Consider the following 26026-nt stretch of genomic DNA (forward strand, 5'->3'; position numbering starts at 1 on the left):
TATGCACAATTAGCTCCTATCAAGTTAATATTCATTACTGTGAATGCCGTCCCGACAACACCGATAGGGAGGTATGATTTGCATGGCCCCTGGAAGATAGGAGCTGATGCCTGGAGGAAGTCATTCTGAAAGGGAACAGCTCAATATTTGCAATGCAAATTAATCATTAGCCTGAAACTGAAATTAAAGAAAGCAGGCTGTCTTTTAGAAATTCCCATAAAATAACTGGTCAAGCCTTCCGAGGAAGTCTGCGTCAGTGGGTGTGTGTGTGTGTTTATGTGTGTGTGTGTGTGTGTGTGTGTGTGTGTGTGTGTGTGTGTGTGTGTCTGTGTATGTGTGTATGTGTGTCAGTGTGTGTCTCAGTGTGTGTGCGTGTGTGTGTGTGTGTCTCAGTGTGTGTGCGTGCGTGCGTGCGCGTGCGTGTGTGTGTGTGTGTCACACAAGCTTCCTCCCTCCCTCTGCTCTTACTGCAGTATAGAGATGTTATCTCCCCTTTTTTTCTTCATTGCAATAAAACCCCAATATGTTTCAAACCTAAACAGCATTTTTAAAGGGCTTCTACTTACTTCTAAGTAGTTTCTTACAGTAATCTTTACTGCACCACTTTAGAAATAAGAATAATACTACTACTCCATAATATATACTTTCTGTCAAGCTGTCCTTTTCAATGTTAAGCTGTCAACCTGTTTATGGAAGTTTTAATGATTTAATGCTTCAGCGTTTAAAGTTCAGACATTATAATTGTAAACGAGACGACAGAAACATGCAACAGTTAAAACCAATAGATGTTATTTTGGAGTCAGGTCTGTTCACCAACCCAGACGAGATGCTTTTCGTAATCGGACAGGATCCTAAAGGTCATCTCGTTTTTCATTTGTATGTTAAATGCCTTCTGACATCTACTGTAACTCATGCAAATGGAGAGATAAGAGAAGCTCTGGAGTCTGTACACCAGGTCGTTCCTCCTCAAAGAACAGCATTGACTTCAGCCAGTGAGCATCTCTGAGGTGAATCTACAGGACAGCAGACTAACTACACCAGTAGAACAGGTGATGACTTTTTTTCTTGTCTTTTTCTAATCACTTATACTTGGTTCTGGAAAGCATCCTAAATTAGTGAACTGTGCTATAGAAGTCCTGCAGAATTCTTGCCTGCCAGGGTTTCCATGATAACGAGATGAGATTGCAATTCTCAATATAAAGTACTACTGTACTTATTTACATCATTCGCAGGTATATAATTAACCGGCAGCTAAAAAGAAAAATCCTTGTTTTGTTTTTAAGATTTTAAGAACTGTCTGATGATAAAATGAATGATGTTGGATGATATTGTGATTAATTAAAAATAAAATCAGTAGTCTAAAAGCTGTATTGATTTTAATAAGCCCTTTGTTGTATCGATGTACTGGATACTGGATTTCCAATGTGTTTTGTAAAATGAGATCTCCTTTAGTGACATCCGAGACAGAAGCAGCTGAGCTGAATAATCCAAACTAATGCACAACATTTCTATGGCAGGAAACGCTTTATTATTAGTCCCATTTATAACCATGTAATTACAGAATAACCACCACGGTACTAAGTAATAACGTTTCAATTCAAATGAAGAAAGCATGCATTAATGACACATGTATCATGGGCAGGGTTTGAAAAAGGGTTGGATTTTCTTATTAATTCATGTCGAATTAAGCCTTTATGTATTACAGAATTCAGAATTACAATGCTATAAATATAACAAGCTACCCGAACAGATGGCTATAAATGCAGATGATGTAAATGTGTGCAGATCTGTTAACAGCTGATCACAGGGACTGAAGCAATGGGATTCGCTGCATTGCTGGCGTTCTGTTGAACAACAATCGCTACATTTTTATATTTCAGCAATAGGGTTCACCCAAGAATAAGGAGACCATCTGGAGAAGCCCCATCAAAGACTAACAGACCTAGTCATAACAATCATAACGTCATTACCACTCCACCAACGTCATTAACACAACCATGCCTGCAAACAATCGCTTTTTTCTTGTGCTGATGTTGGCCAGCTTTTCCAAAACTTTTGAGGAAGCGCGGTACATTAACACCAGTGCCAACCACTCTGCCACACCTGGAGAGGTATTTCCATGGAGCAGCTACCGGCTCCCAGACTCCATCATCCCTGAACATTACTACATTACCATCCATCCAGACTTCCAGAATAGGACCTTCACGGGGAGAGTGAAGATCCTGCTGGCCGTCTTGAAGGACACGGACCACGTGGTGCTGAACAGCAAGAACCTGCAGGTGAGGGAGGCTCTTCTGCTGCCGTTACCAGAACACCACAACCAGAAGCAGCTCTCGCTTCGCTTGCAGGAGTCTGTACAGAACGAACAGGTGGCGTTCACCTCCAGCACCACCTTGCAGGCAGGGAGGAAGTACGAGCTCTTTGTCAGCTACACAGCGGCCCTCTCCAGCAGCTTCTCTGGGTTTTACAAAGCCTTCTACAGGACAAGAAACGGGACAACAAGGTACACATACACACACACACACACACACACACACACCCTGCTACTGTACATTTAACATCAGAGCAAGAGGCTTGGTCCATGACGTTCTAATGCCCTCTTGTGGTCACGTTTATGTACTACATACCCATGCCACTTGAGTATGCATTTTACATATAAGCACATACACGTTAAATGATGTACATTGCATTTATACAGATTAGCTTCAATGTAGGTTTCATTGTGTGGCGGTTCACTCCAGATAGTGACATATTAGAAGAAAGAAACGATAAGCCATTGTACTAAACACGTGCATGCAAATGCATCACAAGCGACCTTAATGTGGCGATTATAAAAGATACGAATGCTTCAGTGCATTCCTGTAAAATCCTCCCCATGGCTCTCAATGCAATAAAACTGTTTTTATTTTTTTCTTTCTCCTGTGATATGTTAGAATGCTAGCCGCGACTCACTTTGAAGCCACGTCTGCTCGGAAAGCGTTCCCCTGTTTCGACGAGCCCAGCATGAAGGCGGTGTTTTCTATCACGATCATTCGGGATCAGCAGCACTATGCCATCTCAAACATGCCAAAGGTACGCAGCTGTGAACTCACCGTGTTGCCACTAATGTGCTGAGTTCGCACATATCTGGTAAGTGGGACTGTGTAGGCTAAAAAGGACAACAACTGCAAACCAGAATCATGTTACATTCTGTTTTTTTGGGGGTTTTTTTTATGTCAGGCCAGGGGTATGTGAATATCTTCACATTGTTATAATACTTAAGTTTCAGCAAAACGCGATGCTATTGAAAAAAAATGGTATATTATTTTGTATACAATTTTTTTCTTTATCAATTTTTAAAAAAAACTATTAATTACTGCATATTTTCAAAAATGTAATTACCTTACAATAAAAGACAGTAAAGTGCTCTCTCTTTGTTTCATTATCTGACTTACACCACAAGTATATCCCTCTCTCCCCTAGAGGACCACCGTGCCCAGGGCAGACGGGCTGCTGGAGGATCACTTCCTGCACAGTGTGAAGATGAGCAGCTACCTGGTAGCTTTCGTTGTCAGTGACTTTGCTTCCAAAAGCACTGCATCTAAAAGAGGCACCAAGGTAACAGATCGCACAGTGACGGCAGGGATGACCTTGCAAGCCAAAGACAGTACAAACTAGTATTGCACTGCACGGTATACTCATCGGTATAATACAAGGCATGAATAATGAAACACAGTCACACAGTCTTTCAAGCCATAGACAGGAATCCTTGGACTCACAACCATCTGTCTTAGAGCTACCCCCTGACAAAGAAACACTCATTAAACCAGAAGCGTTGGTGAACCCTGCATGCCAGTGCAATCAAAGAACCCTCACGACAGCCAGCAGCAACGAAATGATTACAAAGCAAACCCAAGCAAGGCCAGGACTTGGGGGTGATCTTCTTAACGATGTCATGCAAATGCTACAGTGTTTTATTGTAGTCAGTGCTTTGTATTGTATCGAGTAAAGGCTAATTAGTATCTTTTATTTCCAATTTGTTTCCCACAGGTTTCAGTGTTTGCTCCAAGTGAACAAATGGTCCAGACACAGTATGCTCTCCATGCCGGTGTGAAAATATTGGAGTTCTTCGAAGAGTACTTCCAGATTCCATACCCCCTTCCGAAAATAGGTACCGGAAAGCATGCCCTGTGCATTCCTTTCATTTATCTGCACACTTCTACATCTGCCATCCTGGAATATCATTGCAAGGTCAAGTTAATAATAAGCCTTTTCAGGTCGACAAACGATTCAGCTAACGCCTTCAACACTGAACACTGAGTTAATTGCATTAACCATAACAAAAAAGCTGCCCGATTGCATTGTGGAGCCTCTCGCAATGCAGTGGGTCTATTTTAATGATCTGACGCCACATGATTATTAAGACCTGCCACTGTGTAGACCAGGGGGGTCAAAATCCTGGAGAGCCGCAGTGTCTTCTGGCTTTCATTCCACCCGAGCTCTCACTTACTTCACTGGTCTAATGATTTGATGAAGTGGACACATTTAACACTTCTCTCCCAGCCTCTAAATGTTTAAAAGCGAGTGTACCTTGAATCATAAATAATATTAAATATGTCCAATTCAACAAATAATTTGATTGATTAAGTTAATTGAGAGCTGAAGTTGGAATGAAAACCAGAAGACCCTGCGCCCCCCCCCTCGAGGACTGGGGTTTGACACCCCTGGTTTAGGTCTTTCATATAAGGACCTGTTGTTTTTAGTTTTTTGAACAACAGCTCCACCTGCTGACCACAGTGGTAATGACATGCAGTAAATCCCTTGTTATCATTGCTTATTTGTGCTGGAGAGGTTTACACTGTTTTGCACCTAGTGAAGATTCTCGTTCCCGTAAGGACGGGATTCTGTAGGTGTTCTGTAACAGCTCACAGTAGGATGCTATTAAGCAGCACTTTGATCTGAATCGCTGATTTTCTCTGCGCAGACCTGGTAGCTATCCCTGATTTCGAGGCAGGTGCCATGGAGAACTGGGGCCTGATTACCTTCCGCGAGACCTCCCTGCTGTACGACCCCAAAATATCGACACTGCGCAACAAGCTGTGGGTCACCGAGGTCATCGCTCATGAGCTGGCTCACCAGGCAAAGCAGTTTTACTTAACCTATCATTTGAATACTGTCTCACGTGGGTCATTCAGAAGCATGCATGCAACATTCGCACTAACAAATAGGCATGAACACAGTGTATTTAAAAAAAAAAAATAGATTAATGAAACAGGGTGCATTTAAAAAAGATGATGTCATCTGGTGCATTTATAAAGTCGTGTGCATTTAAATGATGCATGCAGCACTGTGTATAAAGACAATGCAAGCAATATGGTTCATTCAGAAGATATATACAACATGCACCCCAGGGGTGGTGGGGTAGCTGAAATGAGGCATGTTGTCCTTACCCAGGGCGACTTACAATTGTTACAAGACATCACATTATTTTTTACATACAATTACCCATTTGTACAGTTGGGTTTTAACTGGAGCAATCTAGGTAAAGTACCTTGCTCAAGGGTACAGCAGCAGTGTCCCCCACCAGGGATTGAACCCACGACCCTCCGGTCAAGAGTCCAGAGCCCTAACCACTACGCCACACTGCTGCCCTGTACATCCTGTACATCATATAACATCATGTTATATGATGTACTCTTGGTTGCTATAGAAGGGCTGGTATGTTATATGATGTACTCTTGGTTGCTATAGAAGGGCTGGGATCATTGTTATATGATGAATTCTTTGTTGCTATAGAAGGGCTGGGATCATGTTATATGATGTACTCTTGGTTGCTATAGAAGGGCTGGGATCATGTTATATGATGAATTCTTTGTTCCCTAGTGGTTTGGAAACCTGGTCACCATGGAATGGTGGAATGACCTCTGGTTAAACGAGGGCTTTGCCACCTACATGGAGTTCGTTGCCACTAATCACTTAGAGCCCAGCTTGTGTGCGGTGAGTAAGAAACAAGAGCCCAGAGAAAAAGGGCAGAGAGAGACCTGGCAATGAGTGCCACAGTACAGTGAACTACATCATGACTACACTGAAACCATCATAGTCTCATTGGAGGTCATCATAGAGAGGGAGGTTCCACAGTACAGTGAACTAGATCATGACTACACTGAAACCATCATAGTCTCATTGGAGGTCATCATAGAGAGAGAGGTTCCACTGTGTTTGACAAGAGCAAACTATTCAAAGACGTTTAATAATCCAACCTACCAATAAGGTAAAAAAGAACCGTTTCCTTATCCACACCAATAAAAGCAATACATTTTTTTAAAGAACTGGGTTAGATTAGGGTTAGTGACTGCAAAATCAGAAACAACTTAGAACTGCAAAGGAATTGTAACCCAGGGTGAGGCAGTAAGTGAGATTTACTGCATATACCGTCATTGTGCTTCTTTCCAGGAAGATCAGCTTCTCATCACCACTTTCTACCGAGCTCTGGAGAAGGACTCCTTCAGGACCTCTCACCCCATCTCTTTGCCTGTCAGGAGCTCAGCGCAGATCAGAGAGATGTTTGACGTGGTCTCCTACTGCAAGGTAAGAGGAAGTTCACAGTAAACGGTACAGCAGGGAAGCTGTTCCCACAGCGCTGCTCTCTTCATCCAGACTGCCTTGGCTGAATCCTCTTGGACTGGGCTTGCTGTCTTTCAGGGTGCCAGTATCCTGCGAATGCTGCACAACCTCCTGACAGAGCCCATATTTACCGGTGGAATCAGAGCCTATTTGAAAGAACACAGCTACGGCAATGCCCACCAGGACTACCTGTGGCAAGCACTTACCAAGGTACTTATGAGGCTAACATATGAGGCTAAACTATGGGGGGAAAGCCAATCGTAATCAGATAACCAATGAATACTATTTTAGTATAGAATTGAACATGATTGTGGAACACTGACCACAGCTTAAAACACCAGACACTATAGCGACTCTGCTAACGTGTATAGAGGTCTAGGAAAGATGTTTAAATGACTGCTCTCATAGTATAGGAAAGACAACTCCACTCAAAACAACACACCAGTGTACTAATGGAATATAGTGATATTTATATCTAGAGTAAGCACATTCATTTCTCTTGAAATGGATGAGGTAGCTATCCTGTGGTAGTCTGTCTGCAGAGTTAAGGAAGCTGTGTTGTTTTAATGCTGCAGAGTGCTGTGGAGGCTGGCGAGAGTGTGAATGTGAAAGCTATCATGGACACCTGGACGATGCAGAAAGGGTACCCGCTGGTGTCTGTAACACTACAAGGAAGGAAACTCAAACTTTCTCAGAGCATTTTCACTCTCTACCCACAAAGCGACACAGGGTATGGTGATATAAAGTCTCTAATGGGAGGGAGTGCATGCACACGCTGTAAGGCAAGCAGCGTGGTTTCAGTACGGGTTGCAGTGTTTGAAGGTGAATGGATAGGACGGATGATTTTATTCTGCATGGTCTTATCCATTTACTCTACAGGTGCAAGAGATAACATGAAATAACATGAAATAACATGAAAATGAATTTGTGTTGATTGCCTTCTTGATAGAATGTATTGGATTTTTAATTACATTTTTTTTCTCAGCTTCCTCTGGCAGATTCCTTTCACATTTTATACAAGCAATTCAACTGTCGTCATCAGCCATCTAATGAAGAGCAAAGAAGGTGATCCCTAATGTGTTCATAGCAATAGCCTGCAGCAGTTTTTCCATGGTCTTTAAGTTTTACTGTGTCATAATCGATAAATGCTACTTTTTTTATAAACCCCATTTCCAACCTTACTGACATATCACCTCTTACATGCTGGGTTGTCTTAGCACATTACCATGTATACGAATACTAGAATACCCAAATCCATCTTTCTTGAAATGTTACACATTAAACTCAAAACATCTTCCTTTTAATGGATCCTTCCTTAAAACCCCTGCCTCTCATTCCCCTTATGCTCCTGTTCGTATTTAAAACCAGGGTCCTAGCCCCTCTGTAATAGATCAAGGCCCTGCACCAGTAGAGCCCATGTCAGCTGTAAAGTATTGTGCAGATACACTGTGAATACGCCTCTGGAATCTCTTCTTGCAGAATCCATTGATCTCCCCCATGACGTTGCCTGGATCAAAGCTAATGTGAACTCCACTGGCTTCTACAGAGTGTCCTATGATCTCCCAACGCTGCGTGTCATCAGCCGCCAGCTGAGAGAACAGCACAGCGCGTTCAGCAGGAGTGACAGGGCCAGCCTCATTGACGACACATTCCACCTGGCCAGGTAGAGCAGAGGCAGTACTTCAAGGACTGCTGGGACTGCCCCTGATAAACTCAACTGGACAGGTTGCACTTAAGACACGTTTCAGTTGTGCAAACATTCCCAAATAAGCACAATCAAGAGTTGTGCAATAAAACTACTGAGAAACTGTGCATGGCTAAAAGTGCTTCACTGTGGAGTAAGCAATACCGAATGGGTTAAAACAAACTGCTCAAGTATACAACAGTACAAATGAATGACGGGCAGGATGAATTTAGTGGCTGTTATCATCGAGTCCAGTTCAAATGGTTATCACTTAGTTGTAGTGTCTTCCAAGTTCTAGGAGTGCCCATCAATCTGATTTGACTCATGAATAATAAATCCTGTGTTCCACAGCCAGGGGACCCTGAAGTACAGCGAGGCCTTCTCTCTCAGCCTGTCCCTGGGGAAGGAGAAGGAATACCTCCCCATAAGAATGTTTGTTGCTCACATGACCCGCATGCTCAGTAAATTCGCTTTCAGCAGAGAACGCTGTGTTATGCAGCTGTTAAAGGTACTGTACATTCCGGCTCTCAATTCATGTGCCTTTCATTGGGCCAGATGAAGTGTTTTCTTTACTGTAAACCTTATTGTTTAATACCTGCCTGTACCTTCATCAGGCTACCCTTAGAGAAATAACTTCACAACATGCGTAGGTATAGGTGACTGGATTCATTGATCAATTATTAAATGATCATTTTAAATATGCGTTTATTTATTTACAATCCAATTTGCTCAGCACTGCTCACTGTGACTATAAAGTCAAATTTGCCCCCAGTCTTTTAAAACCTGCAAAGCAGCTGTTTCTTGAAGGGCTGTATTGTCTTTGCGTTGTGATTTGTCAGAAACACATCCTGAGTTTGCTGAGGGGACTGATGCAGGCTCAGCGCTGGGATGACAGTGGCACCCTGCCTCAACAGAACCTGCGCACACTCCTCCTCTCCATCGCCAAGAGGTACAGGAGACTGCCTGCAGCACAGCACGCAGAGAGACTCTTCCACCACTGGATGGAAGCTGATGGGAAAACCCAGTGAGTAAAGCCAAGACTCTCTCACATCTCCCACACAACCGAGCCGGGAGTGAATCATTCATTCAGTAACTGCATTAAAAAAAGAAATACATCTGCAGCCCCTTCAATATTACATCAGAGCATGGGTGGTGATAGTGGTTATATAATTATACTTCGTTATACATATATGTTGCCAATTTAATGATAAATACATACATACATATGGTGGCACTTTTGCACTTCTATACTAGATTAGTAAAACATCTTTCCTAACTTTGTACTGCCATCTTGTGGATAAAATGCACGGTGATGTTCACAATATGTTTTTTTTTTGTGATTTATACAGTTGCATTCTCAAGTTCTATATATTAACTATGAAGTGCTTGTTTCTTTGCTTTATATAAAACAGCCCCACATGATTACAGTCTTCTTTTGGGCTGTTGCAACAGGTTGCCCAGGACTCTCCGAGGAATGGTATTCCAGGTAGGGATAAAGAAGGGTGGAGACAGGGAATGGACGTTTTTACTGCGCAAGTACATCGAAAGCACTTCCAGCACCGATAAAGTGCAGATCCTGGCAGCCTTGTCCCGAACCAGGAGCACAAGAAAGAAGAAGTGGCAAGTGGCTTAAACATTTACTATTGCTTTCTTTCCTGCTGCATTCCTGACTGTATTATACACAGCTCAGTTCATCCAGCCCTATCAAATCTCCCGATTCCAGGCCCTCTCACTGTGCCATGTGTGTGCCCACAACAGGTCTGCACCATTTTACAAGGGAGGGGTGCAGTAAAATGTGACTAAATGAAAACACAAAAATGGACCTCTGACAGGTTTGAATGCACACACCAACGTATTAACCGGATTCCTGCTTGCAAAGTTACATGCCCAGTTTCATTTCTAACCTTGCTGCTGTATTAAGCCTCTCCATGTATTCAGGTTACTGAATGCAGCATTGCAGAACCAGGTCATCAAGACTCAGGATTTTGGCACCATCGTCAGACAACTGGCTCGCTCTCCAAAGAGTAACCAGCTAGTGTGGAAGTTTGTACAGCGACACTGGAGCAAGCTCGTCAAAAAGCAAGTACAGCATCCTGTGGCGTGTGGAGACTGTGTAGATGTGCGGGTCTATAACATGCTGTTGAGGGCAATGTCTTGTAGAAGTGTGATACCTTGCATTGCAAGCAGCTTCCAGTTGCACCATGCAATAATAAAATACACCCTAGCTATCCTCCAGTCCATTGTATCATAGATACAGCTGCTGGAGTTGTTCGAGACTGTAGAATTTTTTTTTTCAGAACTTTAAATTCATTGTTTGATTGTTGAAGTTGAAAGTGCCCTGTCTGTTTGAATGCAGCGCTGTTGTTAACACAGCTTTATTCGCTTCGTTTCTTGCAGGTTTTCTTTAGGTTCAAGCTATCTGTCCCGTATCGTTGTTTCAATAACCTCGAAGTACACCACCAGAAAGAAGTATGAGGAAGTAAGTAGCAGGAACATGTGTGGGAGTCATACTGCCTGAAAGCAGCCTGGGCTGGTGTGTGGCTTAAATGACCAGGAATCCAAGTATTAAAGAGGACAAGACAGTTCTAATTTATTGAGGATGAAAACCTCCACGTATTTCAGCCCAGTTCAAAAACTGTATCGGTACTATAGGTCGCTGTTTACAAATCTAAACTTATTTAAAGAATTTGTATTTCAAAGTCTATTTTCTAAATTAAATAAAGGTTGTTATTTACCATTCTAAAACAGTTTCATGCGTACAAGACTTTTATTTATTTCATCAAAACAGTTTTGTGAATAGGGCCTGTTGTGTTCAATGCAGTTGTGTTCAGTATTCTTCCTAAAGTACATCTCTGTGTTGGTCTGTTGTTTGTTTCTGTTGTAGGTTAAGAAATTCTTTCGCTCTCCGAAGAACCTCAGAAACCTCGCCTTTGTCAGGCAGTCCCTGGAAATGATCAAAGTCAATATCTTGTGGCTGAAGAAGAATAAAAAACAGATCAAGTCTTGGCTACGCGAGGAGTACACTGAAACATACACAACAAATAGGCACTGCAGACCAGCATTAGCACTAAAAAGAGGCAGGGCACTTTATGTTAAAACATGAAAGTCTTGATGAAATGTGTGTTTTGTGATTTTTCTGTAACTGGAATTTTTTTTTTTTTAATCTTAAATATACCTTGTAAAACACAGACCCTCATTCCAGGCTAACCTGTGTCCTTTTTAAGTACACTAATGCTAGGTGGAGTACATATTTCCCCAGTGATTGAGTAAGATTGTGAAAAGAACTCTGTTCATTTGGAATGCGCCAGGCCAGGGAAAAGTCTTGTTTGCTGAAGGGCGCTTTGGAAAGACAAGCTTATCACAGTGCAGACCACCTTTTGTACACAGGCACTGCAGGTGTACAGTACCTCTGTGCTGCAGGGCAGAGTGCACAGGACAGTGCAGAAACAACAGGATCAATCAGTGTCCCTTCACGCACCTGGGAACCAAAACAGGTTATTATTTTGGCCAGTTTGTTGTGTGCATCTGTCCAAGTTTCACCTGTAAATAAATGTTTGATCAACCTCAAAAAAAAAACCCTTGCACACACAAAAATCATCTTTTCACATCAAGGTATTTTGTTATTGTCATTGTGCAGATATTTTAGAACTTGAATACAGTACCACAATGCCACCAATGACTGGACTGTGCTGTACCGCCAGACACAGCGATTGAAACACATTGAGATCCAATGTGAAAACGCAGACTGCTTAGTGAAATCCTGTGTGTGATAATACCGCACCCGGCAGTCAGATTCTCTCTAAATAACAAAGGGCCAGTCTCATTTCTCCTGGACACCGCGGTCACAGCTGGGCACGTCTGCGGAGCACATGCACCCTGCTGTTCTCATTCCCAGATAAATTGCATTCTTTGAACTGCGAGCATCAGGATCTCTGGAGACAGCCTCAGTCTCTGCTGTTTGGTATCTAGGATAACCCTGGTAATGGCATCTAAGGAACACAGCTGATCTGGAGAGCCTAGATTGTGTCTCCTGCTGTTGCTTTCTGATCTGCAGCAAAACTGACTGCAAAGGCGAGAAGCATCTGCTACTAGTGTAGCCGGGGAGTACAGTCTGTCCTGTGCTTCGGTAGAGCAGGGTGGCACATCATGTGTAAAGTACAGCTCTAACTTGCAAGGGGTTGTCTCTGCCTAGCAAGGTAAGCATGGGAGACTGCAACAGAAGCACCCCAACATGGAGGAGAGGGAAATAAAATGTATGAGAAATGAAAAGCTGAGCTCAGCAATGATAAGGGAAGCAGTGATGATGCTAACTATGGGTTGGGGAGTAATTAAAAAACCTGAGCTCTTAGTGTAACACTTTACAGCGACAGTGAAACCAGGTGAGCAAGTACTGTAGTTTTAAGCTGCTGTTTTAAGCGAATAGGAACGAACTCCAAAATGTACGTAACCATGGATACAGGGAGGGTGGAGAGTGTGTGCTGAAGGGGGAGTTTCTGGTTCTCCCTGAGTGATGTCAGCGATACTGTCAAATGATTTGCAATTCCCGCTGTACTCCCATGCATTTAAAAGTTACCATGGGAAGAAATACAGACACACCTCAACACTGCGGTACTTTCCGTAGCGTTGTTTGCTGCGTGATGAACGAAGCAATGTTGTAATGACTGCCTCGGTTTCTTCCAGTATCACGTGTCTTTTTAGTAGTAAGAAATATCTGCTCTATTCCTTCCCTACCTCCTCGTCATTCCTGCTGACACTAAGTGAGAGTAATTGTCACATTTGCATTACACAAGATTGTAAGGAGAAACTGTTCTAACAGGAAAACAAGGAAGGCTGTAGTAACAAGGAAGCAAAACGTGTTATTATTGATTGAGCAACGTAACAGGTGTCTTTTTAATGGACAACATACATACATTTAATAAATAAATAAATATTAATGTCTGAGCTTCAAGAACACTGAATAGTTATAGCTTCATTTTGGTAGCTGGGTCTGTTTTATTTTAGTTTCGGTTTTCAATTTAGCTTAAATTCCTTAATAGCTTAAATGACAGTGTTATTAAAATGAATATAGGAAGTTATTCCACAAAAAAAGAACCCCATATCAGCACGAAAGTCTGCTTAACACAACGCCTTAGCCGAAACCCACACTTCTCAGTGCGCCTTGTCAGAAGCTATGACGTCAGTAAAGCACGGATGCGTCCAACTCGGGCACAACTTGGAAGCTCATTAGGAAACACTCCCCGAGACCGATAAGCGAGTTCAGAAACTTACCTGGAATACAGCAGGCAAAACAAGAGGGCATTCAGGCCACGGCGATTATATACTTCACAGCACATTTCAAGAAGTAGAACGTGATTATTCTTTTGTTTTGCTTTGTTTTGTTATTCGCATAACACCGTGCGCCAGGGTTGCGGTCTATAGTACCCTCTGACACTGCGCTGAGCCCGATCTCTGTATTTTAATGAACAGACTCTACGTGTATGGAATCACAAGCACCTAACCCCAAACCCGACCTCAGGAGACTGTTCTCTGCGTGCGATCTGAATAAATCTGGACGGATCGAGTATGAAGATTTTGCGACGGTTTGCCGAGAGCTGAGCGTCCAGACCTCGCAGGTGGCTCTTCTCTTTAACAAGTTCGACATGGACCGGGACGGGTGCATCGACTACAGTGATTTCTCGAGCCGGTTCCACGAAGTTTCGGAAACTTTGGATCTGGCTTCTTTCGACGGGGCTTCGCATTCACACAGAATCGCTTGGGAGGAATTTGAAGAGAGACTCGGAGATAAGGTTCACTATCTAAACAGGTAGATCACAGTACCAATTCTGTTGTGTAAACATTTCACACGCTGTTACTCTATCCCTAACCCTCACGGTTCCCTAACCCGAACTCTAAACGTTACACATGAAGTACTGTAGATTGTAAAGATACATGATCATTGTAATGATGTGCATGTACACATGTATTAAATACACAGGAATTAGAGACACCAGTGTTATGTTTTTATTAAATAGTGCAAATGAAAGTCTTACACGCACAAGGGAATGCGTCATTTTACACCAGATTCAGTGACACTCAGCTGACACCCCTGTGAAAACGGGAAGTCCTCCTAAATTCACAGGAATCCCAAATATTCCAGCAAGGCTCCACGCTCTTCTCTTGCACCTCCTCCGGCAGACTTGCCACTCCTGACCGACCGGTTTCATACCGCGGTGGAGATGTTGAATGAAAGGGAAGAGAAGACGAGGAGCCTGGTTGACACATTTGCATGTGTGCATCCTGCTGGTCTATACCCGCGCCTGTCCTGGATTAATAATGCCGGTGCTGCTCTGTGCTGTGTGATGTTTGAAGCAGGTGTATGAGGATGTGAGGGCAGTATTGCTGGCAGTTGGGACAGGCTAGAGAGTATTCTTGAAAATATATTTAATTCTACTCACTATACATTTGTAGTACAATGCAGGTATATATTTTTTTCCCATATTCGAGTGTTTTTTTTGTTTTGTTTTTTTTTGCACCTAAAACTCAATCTTCAAATGATTTCCAAAATTTCAGGCTCAACTGTAGATTTACTGTACCTTTAAACTGCAGGCAAATTCCCCAGGAAAGTCTAACGTACCTTGATTCGTATGGCATTACAGTCATAGCATGCATATTTTAAACCCACAAAAAATAATAATAAAATAATAATACAAAGAATGAATACCGGATCTACAGAAGGAATGTTGACGTCGCTGTGGAATGTACTGTGTGGGCAGCAGTGTGGAGTAGTGGTTAGGGCACTGGACTCTTGACCGGAGGGTTGTGGGTTCAATCCCCAGTGGGGGACACTGCTGTTGTACCCTTGAGCAAGGTACTTTACCTAGATTGTTCCAGTAAAACCCCAACTGTATAAATGGGCAATTGTATGTAAAAATAATGTGATAACTGTACAATGTGAAATAATGTATAATGTGGTATCTTGTAACAATTGTAAGTCGCCCTGGATAAGGGCGTCTGCTAAGAAACTAATAATAATAATAATAATAATAATAATACTGTGCGTTCATTTCGTACGTGGAGCCCAGCGCGTCCAAACCCCTATCAGTCATGTTATCCCAGGTGCTGATAACACTGGACTTGCAATTCATAGGGAACACCCCGTCCTATTTGCGAAGCGATTGGCTCGGCTCCAGCCCCCTGATTGACTGATTCTACCTGTTGCTTTTCGGATTTCCATTCTAGAACTGCAAAAAAGTTTAAATATTTCTGCACGGGAGGACGAGTGGACATGACAGTTTAAAACAGTATATAGTCGATATTGCTACTACATTGACATCTGTGCGATATATTCTGTTCATCTGATCGGACTCGTAATCTGCTATATAAAAACACACAACTCGGGTGAAAAAACATACGGGCACCGGTAAGGCATTGAATAATGTAAACGCGATAGATGTTATTGCATTGAAATATGGCGTGTCAAAAAAAGTCAGACATTTAATACAATATATACATGTTTGAAATGATACTTCTGATGCGATTGTTACTGGGCCAGCCTTAACACAAGGCGAGCAAGGCCTTTGTTCAGCAATCAAAAAGGCATGTGGACCTCAGTAAACTTACCAGGTAACAACAAAACATTGTAAAATAATGTTTCGTGTTCGCAGGCCTCGTCATTTACCGCGGAAGTTAAGCTTTGCTAGTTTATAAACACATTTTGTTGATTAAAAAATGGTCACAGATTTATGTTAAAACCAAATCTGTTCTTGCAGCTAATGTAAATGTAATCTAATAACAGGTTTAGTATTACAGGCTGTAAAGTTTCCGCATGAAAGGAAATTGAATATTTTAAAAGCCAGTGTGGACATTTTGCTTCCTGTTGCCATTGGAACCCGAGGGCGGTTCTGTACTGTACGAACGACTCGCTCGTGGAGGTGCGTCCCCGTAGCTACACCGATCACTGAAGCTCAGCACAGCTGCAAAGCAGCGGAGAAACTTCAACGTGGAAGGCTTTGGACAGTGCCACGAAAACGTGTTTGTTTCTTTCTCTAGAAATAAGCAAGCATTTTGACACTTTTTTTCCTCTTAAAACAATAAACAACATAATTCAGTTACTTGCAAAAAGTTCCGCCATGGTTCCGAAAGCAAACTAATGTGTTGGCTGGCTTTCACAAGAACCCAGAATCTCTGTATATTGTATTCGATTTGGATGTTTCTACAGCCAATGGTTCATAAATGAAAAGGCTCTTAATAGTGTCTCTATGTCACACTTTCATTGAGAACACAAGAAGTTATTTCACACATGTACTTTACATGACACTAACACCTAATTTGCTTACTTAATGACATCTAGGTCTTTCCAGTGTTCAATAAGATGTCCATTTCCAGCCTCATTCTCTCCTGTTCTGTGCACTGTGGATCTGTGTCAGGCCGTGGCAGTGATGCGTGTGTTACTGTATTGTTGTTCTCTTGAAAGCAGCCGAGACCAGTTGGCAGAGCTGTACCAGCAGATCCATGCCTTCTCGGAGGACGCTGTGCTCCAGTATGAGTCGCTCATCGAGGGCCTGATCAGAGACAGCAGGGTCCACTGTCTGGAGACTGACAAACTGGAGTCCACTCTGAGAAGGTAGGAAAGCGCTGGCAGTGCTGTGTGACAGTATGAAAGTTTTACACAGTATTTCTGCACCTTATTTTTGGCAACTTTACAATGGTTTTCCCCATTGTTACACTATGCATTTCCCATAGTTGACCCTGGTTTGCCACGAATTACAATACGACTGTCCTGATATAGAAGAGAAGGCTAGACATCCAGTAGTTTTTGGTAGAAGGAAGTCAAAGTGCAATAACACATGTATAAGCGTTTAAACAAGTAACCAGTTGAATGAACGCAATTGCTTTTTGAGGCTCATTAAAAACTCTCGGTGTCCCCATCGTGGATCATTCATTCAGCAAGTCTGGAAAGCTCAGTATGAACCATATCTGTGCCATGCTGGCTGCTCAGAATTACCCCTGTAGACAGCATCCACCCCCGGTATCCTGCAGCTGATAGGAACGCAAATCCTGTTCACGTTAATCTGGTTTTAAAATCAAATCAAATTGTGCTCCGGAGGCTCGTATGCCTCGCCCTTACCTAGATAGTGACAAGTCTCACATTCCACCTGTGTGGGTCACGCTGTGGCTTTCACACCCATTCCTGTTTGTCACACAGAGGCCCTGTAAGCAGACTGCTCTACTCTATTCAGTCAACCAGGTTTCTCATTTCCTTAGGCAAGCCTGATTGTAAAGTAAGGTTAAACGTCTGTAAAAGGAAATGATAGGATTAATAATAATAAAGAAGGGTAATATTGCAAAATCAGTAACAGTTTAGGTGAATGTATGATCCATAAATTTTAGAATAAAAGCTGTCAAGGTAACAGTGGGAGGGGAGTTTAGCTGTTCAGCTGGTTTTATTAGAGAATCCAGGCAGTGGGTGGAATGGGACCTGTCAGGCAAATGCTTGCATGAACGTACACTAAATCAGTGTCACTTCTGAAATCTCTGGGGCTGAAAGGGCAGTAAGGTGGTGTTGAGAGAGGGATTAGGATCTTCAAGGCAGAATAGTAGTCCTGGTCTAAATACAGAGAAGATACTGGGACAGTCTTTAAAGAGACTGGGGAGAAAAGCCGCTGTGAATAATTTTAAAAGCAGAAATCAGTTGAATGTCGCAGGGACTGAAAGGTGGTGTTGCTGCAAGCACAGGTGTTCAGGAGCTGTATTGGACATCGCTAACTACTACACAGTGAACTGGATTCACACTGCTTGAGGATTATTGCCAGCAGGGCAGCTGATGGTCTTGACTCTTATTCAGGACAGAGGAGATGACTGCGAGACAGCTGGCTGAACTGGAGGAAGACATACAGCAACAACTCTCTAACCTGGAGAAGAGAGTAAGAGAGGAGGTGAGACCACACTATAGTGCTTGAAATAAAAAGGCATGCATCAGACCTAGGACATGTACAGTGCAGCATGCTGAGCTCAGTGATACAGTGCTGTGAGCAAACAGGAGGAGTTTCTGTATATAGAAAATAACTTTTTGAATGCATTACATTGTTGATTTAAGTACATGCATTTTTTATTCATAGCGTAATAGCCACCCAAGTATAAATGAAATACTATTAATACCTGCAACTAAGTTTTTTTTTGTTGTTGCTAGTTTTATAAAGAGGATGATTTTTCTGCGGCTAAAAAAATAGGATTAAACTTTGCAACATCTGTGTGGTGTTACAAGGGCACAGTATTCAAATAAGTATTTTTATTCTTAATAAATTACCGGTATATTTAAAACATGATGTGAAAAAGGTGTAGGAATGAAAGCTAAGTTGAGATGGACACTTTCTAACTTCTTGAGGATACTCCAGTATTGTATTACAACTTGCTTTTGTAAGTTTAGTTCTAAACAGTGTTGGTAAATGTGTGAGGTGTGTGCGCTTGCATTCCTATGGCATGTAGAGTGTTCTATTTCCAGAGGACTGTCTTGCTGGCCTCTTTGAAACAAAGACTTCCCTATGAGGGCTCTGTAACCAAAACCTGCTGCTTTGGTTTCACCCTTTTCAGGAGCACCAGAAACTGGAAGCAGCAATCGCAGGCCTTCAGAGGAGACATGAGAACGAGGTCTCCGATCTGCAGGCAACTGCTGACAGGCTCAAAGCGGTAGGAGAGGAAGGATTACAATGGGCTTCACAGTCTTATTTTTAAAGGAGATTTGCTGGCTTGTGTTTGCTTGCTTCTGAATAGAAGCAGAGTAAATTGAGTAGAAAAAGATGTCTGTCTTGTTAAATGTCACTGTGATTTTTAACATTCCTGGGTATTGGGTGGTTTGATGGAATATATTATTGGCCACTGGGGACTGATCTCAGTTGTGTCTCTTGACCAGGTTTGTTCGAGGTAAAGTCTGTCTGCATTTTAGGTTGCAATAAATAAGAATAAAAAAAAAAACATAACACACTTCTCATTAGTCTAACGCATTTTTTATTATTATTATTTATTTCTTAGCAGACGCCCTTATCCTTATTATTTATGGAAGTCCCTTTGTTTTTCTCTAGCTGCTTTTAAGTTTTCAGACTATTTTCACTCTGCCATCCACCATATAAATTCACTTCCTGTGCAGCGGGTATTAGGGCCCCACTTGAGGCTTGCACTCACTTCCTGTGTCGCAGATATAGGGTCCTAATACCTGCTGCACAGAAAGTGAATCTATAGAGCGGCTGTCTTAGCAACTGTAAAGAACAAGATTTTTTAATGTATTTATTTTAAGTACTGTAGTTATTAAATACACTTGTTTTTTTTAACAGCAAGAAGAGCATCTGCTGCACTTAATCGCCAAAGAGGATGTTTCTAAACTTAAAGATACAATCAGTGAGCTGACACAGGTATGTTATTGAATGATAACCCTATCCTAAGACAGTGTTAACGGAATATTAGAATAGCTTATAAAACTTCTATAAGCTACTACTACTGTAGCTTATAGAAGTTTTTTTATCCATGGTTATACTATGCATTTACCATAGTTTACCCTGGTTTGCCATGCTTTACCATACCTTGTTATTCTTTACAGTGCCTACCTATGCTTTACCATGCTTTCACTCTGCTTTATTATACTTTGCTGTGCGTTCAGTGTGGGGAACTTTAATAAGGAGTGTACCACATAACCACAGGAAGTCACTTCCAAGGTCACCTGCTGGGATAATCTGACACTGGAGAGCAGTAAACATCTCGTCTGTTGGTTTGCTTGTTTCTTTCAGGAAAAGGACCATTTAAGAAAATGTCTAGAAAAAGCCAAGACAAGTGTTTCACTTCTTCAAGTAGAGCTGGATCAACTTAAAAATGATTTTACAGACCAAAAATTACAACATGAGAGGTGAGATACAACACAGGTATTGCATCACACCTATACGCCAGATCTGCCACAGGCATAGCATTACATTTATTGACTTCAATATGGTGATTTAAAGAACTGATTTCTGTAATAAATAGTTTGTATCATTACAGTACAATGCCTGGCATTGTAGAGCACTTGCAGAATAGAAATGTTTTGTCCTGCACATTGTATTGCACTAAAATCACTTTGCTTTTTGCTTGCATAGAGAGAAAGAAGCATTGACCAAGATGGCAGAAGAACGCCAGTCTTATTCCAATCAGATTGAAATACTGCAGTAAGTTATATATGTGTGTATATGTACACAAATGATCATGAGTGGTTTGTTGGTCAACTCGTTTTCCTTGATCTGTAGTTTATAGTGACGATTATGGTGAACTCGGGGAGAAAAACATTGTAAACTTTTGCTGCACAGATTTGTGACGTAGTAACATAAAATATTTCCTTACTAAAATTAGAGATCCTCTTCTTGTAGTCATTTTAGATTTAATCTTGGAATGTAAAACGTGCCCCTCTTTTTCATAGGAGTGTAAACAAAACGCTGTACGACAGCAACGATGGGCTGAGATCGGCTCTCAGCACAAACGTTGGGTCTGGAAAGAAAAGGGTGAGTCCCCGTGCTTGATCCTGATCATGTGATGCTGTCCTGTGAGTGCCTGTAGTAAAAGAATACTCTATTCACTCGGACTGTTCACAATCTCATTCTTCTGTGTTTTAATCCAGCAGTTACTGAAATTGTTTATGTGTGTGGTGACCCTCATCTTTGTGTGTGTGTGAGTGATCTTGTGCTTGATTGATTTTTATCTTTTTAATTTCTTTAGCACCTCTCACCCAGGGGTCGAATTCCAATAACCAGAGTGAAGCCCAATGAACAAAATGGGCAGCATGTCATTAGCTATAGCAGGTAAGAGTGAGTACAGGGGAATTTGTATTGAACTATTTTTTTTTTTAATCATTTATTTGCATAGTTAATGGCACTTCATGATGGAAGTTCATTAGTAAATGTATTACCTTTGTGTGTGTTTGTTTTAAGCTTTGCTGGTGAAGACAACAGTATGGCGTTGGATACGTATGGACCCACACCTGCAAAATACTCTCAGGTTGCCAGCTGGGCTGACAACTACCTGGACAGTGGAGTCTCCGACTCTCACGATGCCATTGACGGCCAGGACTCCAGCAATGAGTACGACAGCGATCACAGCAACTACTCGGAGGGGACCGTGCACTACAGCTACTCCTGTGTGCCCTCAGATATTGAGGTAGCCTCATTAAAACAGCTGCTTCACATCCACGTGCAAGGGGGGTACTATGGCATTCCACGTTATTGTTAGCATCACCAAAGCTGGGATTTCTTGGAAAAGCTTTTGCTCAGCAGCGACATTTGCAGTTTTTCCTTGAAGAGAACTGGCAGAATACACCACAGTGTGGAGTGAGGTCAAGTTTCCTAGTTACAGGTGCAGTATGCTGTGACCTTTTTCACCCTAAATAAAAATGACAGAGAGGACTGCCTGCTCTCCACTGTGCCATCATTCTCCATGTACTGTAGGACTAGGTATGTAAAACATTTTGATAAACATTTAAGAATGTTTTTCCCTTCTGCTCTTATTTCCAGATGTCTGAATTGAAGTCCGAGAGGACGTTCGATATGGAATCATCTTTGGCTCCGAGTCGCCGCAGTTCTGTTGGGTCTTCGATTAGGAGACGCCTTCCAGCATTCAGCCCAAAGGTACAGAGATGGACCTGCACACCTGTGTGGCCAGGCTGGAGCTGTGGATTGGGGAAGGGGTAGGAGCTGAGCACTGAGGGGCATGCTGATAGTGCTATGGGACTGGAGGCAGCAGGGGGCTGTTTGGAGCTGGGGACTTTGAACAAGGTTTGCCTGGTGCTTAGCCTTGGGGACTGGGAGAGCGGGTTGTTGAACGGTGAGAGTTGGACTGGGAGGCTGTGTAGGGCAAAGTACCAAGATAAGGAATGGGGAGAGACCGGGTTCAACCACATCTCTTTATCTCCGATCAGTCGAGTCTAGTTTACAGGAGCTGAGCGCAGGAATCCCACAGGCATGCCCTGCAGTGATTACAGATCCCAAATACAAGCTGTTTTTGTTCACAGCTGGCTGATACAGGAACAGAGGATTCCCAGGAGCTGGGTCCAATGTACAGGCTAGTCCTCGCAGGGGACGCGGGAGCAGGAAAGTCCAGCTTTCTGCTCCGACTGTGCATGAATGAATTCAGAGGAAACATCCCCACAACACTGGGTAAGGAGAGTTCAAGTGCTGCAGACCTACTGCTAAGCGTTGTAGCCCCAGTGCCAGTATATTAGAACTACATCAGTACCTGTATGTTCAGGTTATCAACAGCTAGCAGTAATGCTGGAGATGAGCTGCTTGCTTGTTTGTATATGTGATCTGTGTGGCAATTGTTCACTTCTTTCAGTTGATCCTACTGATAGCCCCTATATGTTTTGCACAGTAGTTCTCCTGGGCAGATGCTGTTCTCTGGGCTGCCATGCATGTCTTTGAGACAGACCTGCCTCGTCTCCCAGGCAGTAATGCATGTTCTGAAGTTTTCCTTCTTGGTACAAACACAAGGTGGATTTCGACTAGTTTTAATGTGGGTCTGTGTCTGCATTGTGCCTGTGTCTGCATTAGGAGTCGATTTCCAAATGAAGAAGTTGTTGGTTGACGGAGAGCGTACAACATTACAGATCTGGGACACTGCAGGACAAGAGAGGTTAGAGGTTTTAAAAATGAACATTTCTATTACAGTTAAATGTGCATTATATAAATGGTGCCGTATCAAAAAGGCTTTCTTTTCAAAAACCCATCCTATATTGTAGATGATAATAAAGCTGATAATAACCTTATAACCAGATTCTAATATTAAGCAGATTATGGCCCTGGAAGTGCACAATATAATGTAATATGCTGTGCATTCACTATCCAAATTGCACTTGTATATTATTCTGAATTATTGATATTTGAATATACATGTGAAATCTTGATTTAAAAACGTGAAACAAATATTAACAGGGATGTAAATAAAGACTCCCATTGCACAGCACTTCCACCCATTCCAGGTTTTACTACGAGCTTGATTAGCCACAGTGTATCTAATAAGCTCAGGCGTGGAAATCCTAGTAAACCAGGAATGGATCAAACTGCTAGGCAATCAGTCTTATTTCCATCTCTGTTTTGATCTGCTTCTGTTCCCAGGTTCCGCAGCATTGCCAAGTCCTACTTCCGAAAGGCACACGGGGTGCTACTCCTGTACGACATCACCTCTGAGAGGAGCTTCCTGAATATCAGAGAGTGGATTGATGAAATCCGGGTATGAGTGATGGTCGTTTTTGTATTCCGGTGCTTCCATGAGTAGGCACACTGTACAGCTTGGGATGACTTTTAAAAGCTCAATTGATGCATGAGTATGGGCAAACAGAGTGCCCCCTGGTGTTGGTCTCACAGTATTTTTTTTGACAAAACATTGTAACAATTTACATTGTGTCTCTGATTACTATGTAGTTACATAGTAGTTGCTTTGTAAATTACATGTGTACTTAACATTGTAATTGTGTATTTATGCATAGTTGCAATGGACTTAATGTGTACATATTTTTGCATGATATAACCCTAACTCCAACTCTTTTTACTTGCATATATTGTACAAAAAGATGTACACATTGTAACTATGCATAAAAACATTGCAATTGTGTGTAAGTACACACTAAGTAACTACTATGTAAATACACAGCAATGTAAAGTGTTACCCACAGCTGTTGTAGCTCAACAAGCTCTGATTAGTAGCTCTTACCCTTTTTTAATGACACTGCAAGGGATCAGTGTTTTTTTTTTTTTTTTTTCCTTTAGGATTCCACAGATAACCCCATTCCTCTAATTCTAATTGGAAACAAGTGTGACTTGAGAGCAGAGATGCCAGAGTCCAGCTGTGTGAACACTGCACACGGGGAGAAGCTAGCCATGGTAAGCGCCGCCCGCCAGAGCCCTCGTTTACAGCAGTCACGAAAAAGCCTGTTGTGAATATACCCGATTTCTCATTTGCAGACGTACAATTCCCTTTTCTGTGAAACAAGTGCTAAAGACGGTACCAATGTTGTGGAAGCTGTCCTGCATCTTGCAAGGTAATTTGTGTGTGTGTGTGTATATATAAATTTTAATGTAATTGGGTGGGAGTATGATCATAATCGGGTCTGAAGCCTGGCTCTGGAATCCAGGATTGCTTATCCAGTGTTCATTAAGAGAACAGTAAAGCCTTCAGTGGATTTTAAAGAACACCACACCAGCCCTTTTGGAGAGGAAAATAGAAGATGGGGTGGGGAGGCACTTCATATTTTCTGAAACGAGCTGCAGGGGTACTTTTAACAGTAATTCACATTTTATAGGTATGCCTTTTAAATGATCGTTTTCTTCCGTTTACTCAGGGAAGTGAGAAAGACTGTTAATGTCAAGCAGACTGCCGAGCCAGTCATGAAACTGAGTGTCCAGGATGGGAAGAAAGCACTGACAAACTGCTGTGGGATGTAGCAACCACCGTCTCACCTGGCATCTGATCACACTAAAGTATTATTTTGTGCATGGATCCAAAATACAGCAAATCAACTGTGTGGGCGAAATCGGGCAAGTTTGGTTGGGTGGCTGTACAATCAATACAGCTGCACCCTACAATTATTGATGTTATCATGCAACCACACCACCAACAAATACATGGGACACATTTTTAAATAAATACATACATTTGTCCTCCTGTGTAGGAGTAAATTGACGTTAATGAGAATGCTGTTTTTAAAGTTCACTATAATGGTAAGTGACAGCTGCTGAATTAAACATTTAAGGTAATTGAATTGTTTGTCACGTTTACAGGGCTGGGGGTGTTAGGAAATAAGTATCTTTTCTTTTAATACTTTTGCTGACATTAAAAAGATGGATTTTAAAATTCAACAATTCCAAACAAGAACAACATTTGCTATTGCTTCATGTAAACCCTCCTGTTGTCTCCAATAAGCATGAATAGCTGACTGAACACATTTCCAGCTGTTCAAGATGCATCAGGATATGTGTTTTTGTGGATAAGATTTTTTTTTTCTTTTTTTTTGCACAACACAAATTAGGTCACCAATGCATCACAATAGCTTTAGCACCCCTTGGAGAACATTGTATTTTTAAACTGTTGCATTTAGGTAAATGGTTTGTGTATATTTAACCAGTATAATGTATTTTGCACAAAAAAAAAAGTGTTTTTAACACTCTTGAACAAAAATGAAGGGATGTATAAAGTTTTAATGCTGAAATTATGTAAATGTAAAACTGATTTTTATGGCTGTGTTGGTGTTTAGAATTTATTATAGTTTTATAGGAAATAAAAAAAATATGTTTGTTACAAAACTTTAGTTTTTGATTAATAGACATGGGCCAGCCCATTTAGTATCCCACACACGGCTCAGTGTAGATATCCTGCTTATGCGGTTGTGATGACACATATTCTGTAAAAGTTTCTTGAGGTTATCAGATCTGGCCACAGAGCCTACGGTTTCATGTTGGGTATTGGTTTAATTTGTTATTTAATATTTTGTCAATTGTAAAAACTTTATTTTCTTACCAGGCAATGGATATGTATATAATATCTTTATTTTTATATAGCGCCTTTCATAGCAGACCACCATCACAAAGTGCTTTACAGAGGTAGGCTATGCATTATATGCAGAGTGACTTACAATAGGACATTGATTTAACATCTCATCCACAGGATGGAGCACAAAGAGGTGAAGTGACTTGCTCAGGGTCACACAGTAAGTCAGTCAGTGGGAGAGGTGGATTTGAACTGGTGATTTTCTGGTTA

The 26026-nt window shown here is 41.8% G+C and overlaps 2 protein-coding genes across 3 annotated transcripts; both read left to right on the forward strand.

Moving 5' to 3' along the window:
* The first annotated feature begins 928 nt into the window (after nucleotides 1–928).
* On the forward strand, nucleotides 929–11839 carry LOC117427788 (endoplasmic reticulum aminopeptidase 1-like). Its single transcript, XM_034046082.3, has 18 exons — nucleotides 929–1049; nucleotides 1881–2503; nucleotides 2934–3072; nucleotides 3463–3597; nucleotides 4030–4150; nucleotides 4964–5118; nucleotides 5863–5976; nucleotides 6433–6567; nucleotides 6682–6813; nucleotides 7179–7333; nucleotides 7589–7668; nucleotides 8083–8266; nucleotides 8639–8795; nucleotides 9127–9311; nucleotides 9740–9907; nucleotides 10226–10366; nucleotides 10685–10766; nucleotides 11172–11839. Exons 2-18 carry the CDS (start codon nucleotides 1998–2000, stop codon nucleotides 11388–11390), a joined length of 2808 nt encoding a protein of 935 aa, XP_033901973.2. The 5' UTR covers nucleotides 929–1049; nucleotides 1881–1997; the 3' UTR covers nucleotides 11391–11839.
* A 1652-nt stretch (nucleotides 11840–13491) lies between these two features.
* Nucleotides 13492–25572, forward strand: LOC117427660 (ras and EF-hand domain-containing protein-like). Of its 2 annotated transcripts, none has more exons than XM_034045844.3 (17): nucleotides 13492–14090; nucleotides 16740–16889; nucleotides 18111–18201; nucleotides 18857–18952; nucleotides 19594–19671; nucleotides 20044–20159; nucleotides 20386–20454; nucleotides 20703–20784; nucleotides 20999–21081; nucleotides 21211–21436; nucleotides 21790–21903; nucleotides 22287–22431; nucleotides 22825–22906; nucleotides 23389–23503; nucleotides 24040–24153; nucleotides 24235–24311; nucleotides 24612–25572. In XM_034045844.3, exons 1-17 carry the CDS (start codon nucleotides 13765–13767, stop codon nucleotides 24712–24714), a joined length of 2067 nt encoding a protein of 688 aa, XP_033901735.3. In that variant the 5' UTR covers nucleotides 13492–13764; the 3' UTR covers nucleotides 24715–25572. The 2 variants fall into 2 exon arrangements, with proteins under 2 accessions (XP_033901735.3, XP_058851515.1); XM_058995532.1 differs by having other exon boundaries at nucleotides 16743–16889.
* The last annotated feature ends 454 nt before the right edge of the window (nucleotides 25573–26026 follow it).

Source organism: Acipenser ruthenus, chromosome 21, assembly GCF_902713425.1.
Source record: "Acipenser ruthenus chromosome 21, fAciRut3.2 maternal haplotype, whole genome shotgun sequence".
NCBI classification, from domain to species: domain Eukaryota; kingdom Metazoa; phylum Chordata; class Actinopteri; order Acipenseriformes; family Acipenseridae; genus Acipenser; species Acipenser ruthenus.

Bases quoted from the DNA above. Each gene is read 5' to 3' on its own strand.
- LOC117427788 (XM_034046082.3), top strand. From the start codon at position 1,998: ATGCCTGCAAACAATCGCTTTTTTCTTGTGCTGATGTTGGCCAGCTTT. The intron at 3,073-3,462 runs GTACGCAGCTGT...TCTCTCCCCTAG, and splicing joins CCATCTCAAACATGCCAAAG to AGGACCACCGTGCCCAGGGC. The intron at 5,119-5,862 runs GCAAAGCAGTTT...TTTGTTCCCTAG, and splicing joins CTCATGAGCTGGCTCACCAG to TGGTTTGGAAACCTGGTCAC.
- LOC117427660 (XM_034045844.3), top strand. From the start codon at position 13,765: ATGGAATCACAAGCACCTAACCCCAAACCCGACCTCAGGAGACTGTTC. The intron at 18,202-18,856 runs GTGAGACCACAC...CACCCTTTTCAG, and splicing joins AGAAGAGAGTAAGAGAGGAG to GAGCACCAGAAACTGGAAGC. The intron at 19,672-20,043 runs GTATGTTATTGA...TGTTTCTTTCAG, and splicing joins CAATCAGTGAGCTGACACAG to GAAAAGGACCATTTAAGAAA.